Source organism: Sapajus apella, unplaced genomic scaffold, assembly GCF_009761245.1.
Source record: "Sapajus apella isolate SASKATOON/1434 unplaced genomic scaffold, GSC_monkey_1.0 scaffold109, whole genome shotgun sequence".
In the NCBI taxonomy this organism is placed as follows: domain Eukaryota; kingdom Metazoa; phylum Chordata; class Mammalia; order Primates; family Cebidae; genus Sapajus; species Sapajus apella.
In genome coordinates this window covers 3,241,269-3,247,427 of record NW_022437049.1, presented here as the reverse complement: position 1 = coordinate 3,247,427, position 6,159 = coordinate 3,241,269, and the positions used below count along the sequence as shown (strand labels likewise).

At 58.2% G+C, this 6,159-nt stretch overlaps 1 protein-coding gene across 3 annotated transcripts; it reads left to right on the top strand.

Moving 5' to 3' along the window:
- Positions 1 to 622: 622 nt before the first annotated feature.
- CXXC1 (CXXC finger protein 1) lies at positions 623 to 6,005 on the top strand. Of its 3 annotated transcripts, none has more exons than XM_032259481.1 (15): positions 623 to 820; positions 1,531 to 1,649; positions 1,753 to 1,853; positions 2,135 to 2,370; positions 2,464 to 2,640; positions 3,002 to 3,028; positions 3,106 to 3,351; positions 3,502 to 3,609; positions 3,775 to 3,959; positions 4,250 to 4,457; positions 4,534 to 4,644; positions 4,785 to 4,834; positions 4,991 to 5,087; positions 5,347 to 5,499; positions 5,615 to 6,005. In XM_032259481.1, exons 1-15 carry the CDS (start codon positions 818 to 820, stop codon positions 5,759 to 5,761), a joined length of 1,968 nt encoding a protein of 655 aa, XP_032115372.1. In that variant the 5' UTR covers positions 623 to 817; the 3' UTR covers positions 5,762 to 6,005. The 3 variants fall into 3 exon arrangements, with proteins under 3 accessions (XP_032115372.1, XP_032115371.1, XP_032115373.1); XM_032259480.1 differs by having other exon boundaries at positions 691 to 820; positions 3,502 to 3,621; XM_032259482.1 differs by lacking the exon at positions 4,534 to 4,644 and having other exon boundaries at positions 703 to 820; positions 2,461 to 2,640; positions 3,502 to 3,621.
- Positions 6,006 to 6,159: the final 154 nt, after the last annotated feature.

The following is a 6,159-nucleotide window of genomic DNA, read 5'->3' as shown; positions in this document are numbered from 1 at the left end:
CTTATTGTGCAGCTTATAGAACTAAAATAAGATTTGATGTTAGTTTAAGAATTGTTTTTAAATAAAAATAAAATAAACAGAAGCTGAACCGTGTCAGGCCCGGCAGTAGAATGACAAGTGGGAGGAGTGAAACCCGGAAAGGTGAAGTCGGAGACGACAGAAGTGGTTTCCTCCACCGCGTAAGGCATGTAGCCTGTCGACGCCTCATTAAAGCATGTGGATAGAGAAAGAGACTGAATGGAGGAATGAATAAGACTTGATCCAGGTAGCGTTTCGGGAGCGGCAGCTTTATCTGTGAATCTCTCTGACAAGCGGCCAGTGTACGTAATCAACCATCACGATGGCGGCGCCGTTGAGGAATCCGCAATTAGGTCGCCGCCATGTGTCTTCTAGAACCGTACTAATTCGACCCATGTACGGAATCAGATTCCAACATGACGGCATCTGTGAGGAAGTCACGCAGTAGATGCAGCCATGTTGCCTGTACGTCGAGACAGTACCAGCAGCCACCGTACGGACTCTACTGACAAGGTGGCGGCCCCCTTGCGAAAGCCACGATGTGAGCGCAGCCATGTTCCCGCCGATCGTATGGATCCGGCCACCATACGGATACGTAATCAAGATGGCGGCGCCTAATGGTTGGTGGCGGAGACGGCGCACGGGGCCTGCGCAATAGGAGTACGCTGCCTGGGAGGCGTGACCAGAAGCGGAAGTAGTTGTGGGCGCCTTTGCAACCGCCTGGGACGCTGCTGAGGGGGTCTGTGTAGGTTCGCGGGTCGCAGCGGGGGTCGTGAAGGAGTGCGCCGGGAGCGGAGATATGGTAAGTACCGCGTCCAGCGAGGGATTCGGCGGCGGAGGTCGGTGGGGTTGGCAACCTTGGGGTCTGTCGGCCGACTCGGGGGTCTGTGGTGAGCGGTAATCGGAGTCTGTGGACAGAACGGCGGGAGTCTATGGGCAGAATGATGAACCATCTGGGAGTTCTATGGTGAGCCACGGTGGGGATCCGTAATAGAAGTTTAGTGGGGACTCCGGGTACCCCGCAGTTCCGTGGGAAACCACGATCGGGGGTTCTTTGGGCAGAGGGATAAGGAGGTTGTGAGGAATCGCTTTGGGCGGTCTGTGGTGAGCCGTGATGAGGAAGAGTCCGCGGCCGAGTATCCGTAGACAGCTGAGACTGGGGGTGCGGGTGCCGGGAGGGTCTGTGAGGTAAACAGGGAGGGATGAGTGGAGAACCGTGATGGGAAGTTCAAGGAGTGAGTTAGGCGGGGTCTGTGAGGCGCCACGATGTTGGGTCTCGATGACCCGCCAGTGAGTGTAGACAAGGAGGGGGTGCCGGTGGGTGCGTGATGGGAAGTATGAAGCCGAGTAATGGGAGTCAGTAGGGACTGTGGTGGAGAGGCTTTTTGGGGGCTCCCATGGGAAATCTGCAGGCAGGGTGGGGATCCGTGCTGACCGTGGTGGAGCTGTAACGCGGGGATGAGCCGCCACGGTGGGGGCTGTTTAAGGAGCCGTAATGGGGGTGTCCCGCAGGAGGGTGATGGTTCAGACCCAGAGCCTCCAGATGCCGGGGAGGACAGCAAGTCGGAGAATGGGGAGAATGCGCCCATTTACTGCATCTGCCGCAAACCAGACATCAACTGCTTCATGATGTGAGCCCGGGAGAGGTGGGCGGGGCTGACACTGGCAGGGTGGGGTAGTAAGGCCGATCGGCTGTGCCCCTTACATATTCACCACCTGTCCCATCCTCTGCAGCGGGTGTGACAATTGCAATGAGTGGTTCCATGGGGACTGCATCCGGATCACTGAGAAGATGGCCAAGGCCATCCGGGAGTGGTACTGTCGGGAGTGCCGAGGTGAGGGTCATGCATGGACAAGGAAGGCAGGTGGGGCTTCAGGGGAGGAGGGAGAGCCACAGTGGGGGATAATGGGGAGTAGTAACACATGTCTGTGGTGAGCTGGAATGGGGGCTGCATTGTGAGTGGTAATAGAAGATCCCACGGGAAGGGGCAGCTCTGTCGTGTACAGAGGTGCAGAGTAGGTAAGTAGGACAGTAAGGGAGAGAAGGGGAATAAAGAGGTTTTGGGACCATTCACGCCCTCCAGTGCTTACCTTAGCCCTACTCTCTGCCCCACAGAGAAGGACCCCAAGCTAGAGATTCGCTATCGGCACAAGAAGTCACGGGAGCGGGATGGCAATGAGCGGGACGGCAGTGAGCCCCGGGATGAGGGTGGAGGGCGCAAGAGGCCTGTCCCGGATCCCGACCTGCAGCGCCGGGCAGGGTCAGGGACAGGGGTTGGGGCCATGCTTGCTCGGGGCTCTGCTTCACCCCACAAATCCTCTCCGCAGCCCTTGGTGGCCACACCCAGCCAGGTGAGTGGCTGTATAAAGTGAGTGGATGTGTAAAGTGGTTCCATGTCGGCCCCTCCTGGGTCCATGATTTCTGTTCTGGGCCCCTTCCTCCAGCATCATCATCAGCAGCAGCAGATCAAACGATCGGCCCGCATGTGTGGTGAGTGCGAGGCATGTCGGCGCACTGAGGACTGTGGTCACTGTGACTTCTGTCGGGACATGAAAAAGTTTGGAGGCCCCAACAAGATTCGGCAGAAGTGCCGGCTGCGCCAGTGCCAGCTGCGGGCCCGGGTGAGCGTGGACAGAGCTGGGCAGGGTCAGGTGTGGGAGAGCTGGTGGGTCCATGCAGGGTTAGTTAAGTCTAGGCATGGGCTAGGTGGGATTGGGCCTGTCATGTCCAGATGAATGGGGCATGACCAGGTATGCTGGGCTGGCAGAAACCCCACTAACCCTGGGTGGACAGAGTGGGGCCAGGTGTTTCCAGGTGGTCATGCATGTCAGTGAGGATCAGGCAGGGCTGAGCATATCCTGGTAATAGGGGTAGCGGGGAGCTATGTCTGGGGAGGCAAGGCCAGGCCAGGTGGGTGGGGCTAGGGCAAGGCCACACTCCATCCACCTGGGGCTGACCTGGGCCTTCCTCCTGCCGGCACAGGAATCGTACAAGTACTTCCCTTCCTCGGTGAGTCCAGCCCCCCAGGGCAGGGCGGGGCATGCGGGCAGGGCGGTCAGGGCCAGTCCTGAGATTCTGCCCTGCAGCTCTCGCCAGTGACGCCCTCAGAGTCCCTGCCAAGGCCCCGCCGGCCACTGCCCACCCAGCAGCAGCCACAACCGTCACAGAAGTTAGGGCGCATGCGTGAAGATGAGGGGGCAGTGGCGTCATCAGCAGTCAAGGAGCCTCCTGAGGCTACAGCCACACCTGAGCCACTCTCAGATGAGGACCTACCTCTGGATCCTGACCTGTATCAGGACTTCTGTGCAGGGGCCTTTGATGACCACGGCCTGGTGAGCAGACAGGAACATCCCCTGGTGGAAGGGTGGAGGTGACAGAAGCAGAGAGTATCCCTAATGAGACAGAGGGTAGATTTGGGACATGAGTAGATGGTGGGGTTGTCATGAGAGGGGCAGGTGGGTCAGTGCATGCCCTGCTTGCAGCCCTGGATGAGCGACACAGAAGAGTCCCCGTTCCTGGACCCCGCGCTGCGGAAGAGGGCAGTGAAAGTGAAGCATGTGAAGCGTCGGGAGAAGAAGTCTGAGAAGAAGGTGATGGAGTGGGTAAAATGGATGTGGAAAGGCAGAGGGTGGGGTTGAGGGAGAGGCAGTGCTCAGAGGCTGAATGGGGCAAGAGCCAGAAAGGGCTGGAATGGAGCAGGAGACAGGTCTGGGGCTGACTGACTCCACCCTGACCTGACCTGTCTTGCTCCACAGAAGGAGGAGCGGTACAAGCGGCATCGGCAGAAGCAGAAACACAAGGATAAATGGAAACACCCAGAGAGGAACGATGCCAAGGACCCTGCGTCGCTGCCTCAGTGTCTGGGGCCCGGCTGTGTGCGCCCCGCCCAGCCCAGCTCCAAGTATTGCTCAGATGACTGTGGCATGAAGCTGGCAGCCAAGTGAGTCATTCCTGGGGGAGGGGTTCAAGGGAGTTAGGAAGTACATGGTAGGGCCTGACCACAGCCTTCTGTTGTCTACCAGTCAATCAACTATCCACCATTCAGTCACCAAACAGCCACTACCCACTCAACCCAACCACCTACCCACCCATCTGCCCATGTGTCCATCCATCCACCATTCTACTAGTCACCTATTTACTTCTCCATTTGCCATTTAGTCATGCATCTATTTTGCCATCCTCACTTACTGATCACCTCACTCGTTCTGTTGCTTGCCACCTTTCCTGTAGCCGCATCTACGAGATCCTCCCCCAGCGCATCCAGCAGTGGCAGCAGAGTCCTTGCATTGCTGAAGAGCATGGCAAGAAGCTGCTCGAACGCATTCGCCGAGAGCAGCAGAGTGCCCGCACTCGCCTTCAGGAAATGGAACGCCGATTCCATGAGCTTGAGGCCATCATTCTGCGTGCCAAGCAGCAGGCTGTGCGCGAGGATGAGGAGGTGAGGCAGGGGAGCAGTGGGGCAGGGCCCAGTACTTTGTCCTGCCCATCCTTACTGTTTCTTCCACCCCATGCAGAGCAATGAGGGTGACAGTGATGACACAGACCTGCAGATCTTCTGTGTTTCCTGTGGGCACCCCATCAACCCACGTGTTGCCTTGCGCCACATGGAGCGCTGCTATGCCAAGGTTGGTGTGTCAGACTGAGGGGGCGGACCATGTGGGGACATCAGCGGGCCAGTGGGGGACAGATTTGTTGTCTGGGTGGTGTCTTGGGAGGGCATGCAGTGCACATCCACAGTTCCCTCCATTTGTGCTCATCCCTCCAGTATGAGAGCCAGACGTCCTTTGGGTCCATGTACCCCACACGCATTGAAGGGTAAGTGAAGGTGCCATGTGGAGTGACAGGTGGGGGGTTAAGGCGGGGGTCAGAACTGGGATGCGTGTGGCGCTGGGGCAGGATATGGGCACCAGCAAGGACAGGTGGGCCTCTCTTCCCTCCCTCCACTACCCTCTCTCTACTCCAAACCTCCAGGGCTACACGACTCTTCTGTGATGTCTATAATCCTCAGAGTAAAACATACTGTAAGCGGCTCCAGGTGCTGTGCCCCGAGCACTCACGGGACCCCAAAGTAAGGTTTTCCCTCAGCTCCCCCTATTTTGCCCCTTTTCCCTGCCTCACTGTCCCACATTCATCCCTTCCTTCTTCACCTTAACCTTTCCTTCACTTTTTCCTCTCACCTTCCCTGCTGCTTCACTCTCCATTCCTCCCCTTTTTCATGCCTCCTCACCATCCCCTGAACCCTCCATTCTTTCCCTTCTCCCTCCTTGAACCCCCATTCCTATTCTCCCTTATCACCGCTGTTCATCCCCGCCCCGGCTCCCCTGCAGGTGCCAGCCGATGAGGTATGCGGGTGCCCCCTTGTACGTGATGTCTTTGAGCTCACAGGTGACTTCTGCCGCCTGCCCAAGCGCCAGTGCAATCGCCATTACTGCTGGGAGAAGCTGCGGCGTGCAGAAGTGGACTTGGAGCGCGTGCGTGTGGTAGGTTTCCGTGTGGTTTCGGTGCTGCATGTGGTAGGTGTCCATGCCGGATGTGGCCGAGGGCAGTCGGGACTTCAGGAGTGCCTGCTCAGGACTCCTGCCGCTCCCTTGGCAGTGGTACAAGCTGGACGAGCTGTTTGAGCAGGAGCGCAATGTGCGCACAGCCATGACGAACCGCGCGGGATTGCTGGCCCTGATGCTGCACCAGACGATCCAGCACGACCCCCTCACTACCGACCTGCGCTCCAGTGCCGACCGCTGAGCCTCCTGGCCTGGACCCCTCACACCCTGCATTCCAGATGGGGGAGCCGCCTGGTGCCCGTGTCCGTTCCTCCACTCATCAGTTTCTCTGGTTCTCCCTGTGCCCATCCACCGGTTGACCGCCCGTCTGCCTTTATCAGAGGGTTTTTCCCTGTCTCCATGTTCAGTGCCTGGTGGGGCTGCGGAGTCCACTCATTCTTGCCTCCCCTCCCTGGGTTTTGTTAATAAAATTTTGAAGAAACTAAGGAAGCTGTCTTCACATTGCTGCGGTTGCAACTGTTCCAAACTCCTGGATAAGATGGGGGCGCCTGCACCCGGAAAGAGCCCAGGGACCCACATTCCCAGCCTCCCACGGGCATAGGGTCTACGCAACGCGCATTCAGTGTGGTGACACCGCCC

Bases quoted from the DNA above. Each gene is read 5' to 3' on its own strand.
- CXXC1 (XM_032259480.1), top strand. The intron at 2,641-3,001 runs GTGAGCGTGGAC...CTGCCGGCACAG, and splicing joins AGTGCCAGCTGCGGGCCCGG to GAATCGTACAAGTACTTCCC. The intron at 4,458-4,533 runs GTGAGGCAGGGG...CACCCCATGCAG, and splicing joins CTGTGCGCGAGGATGAGGAG to AGCAATGAGGGTGACAGTGA.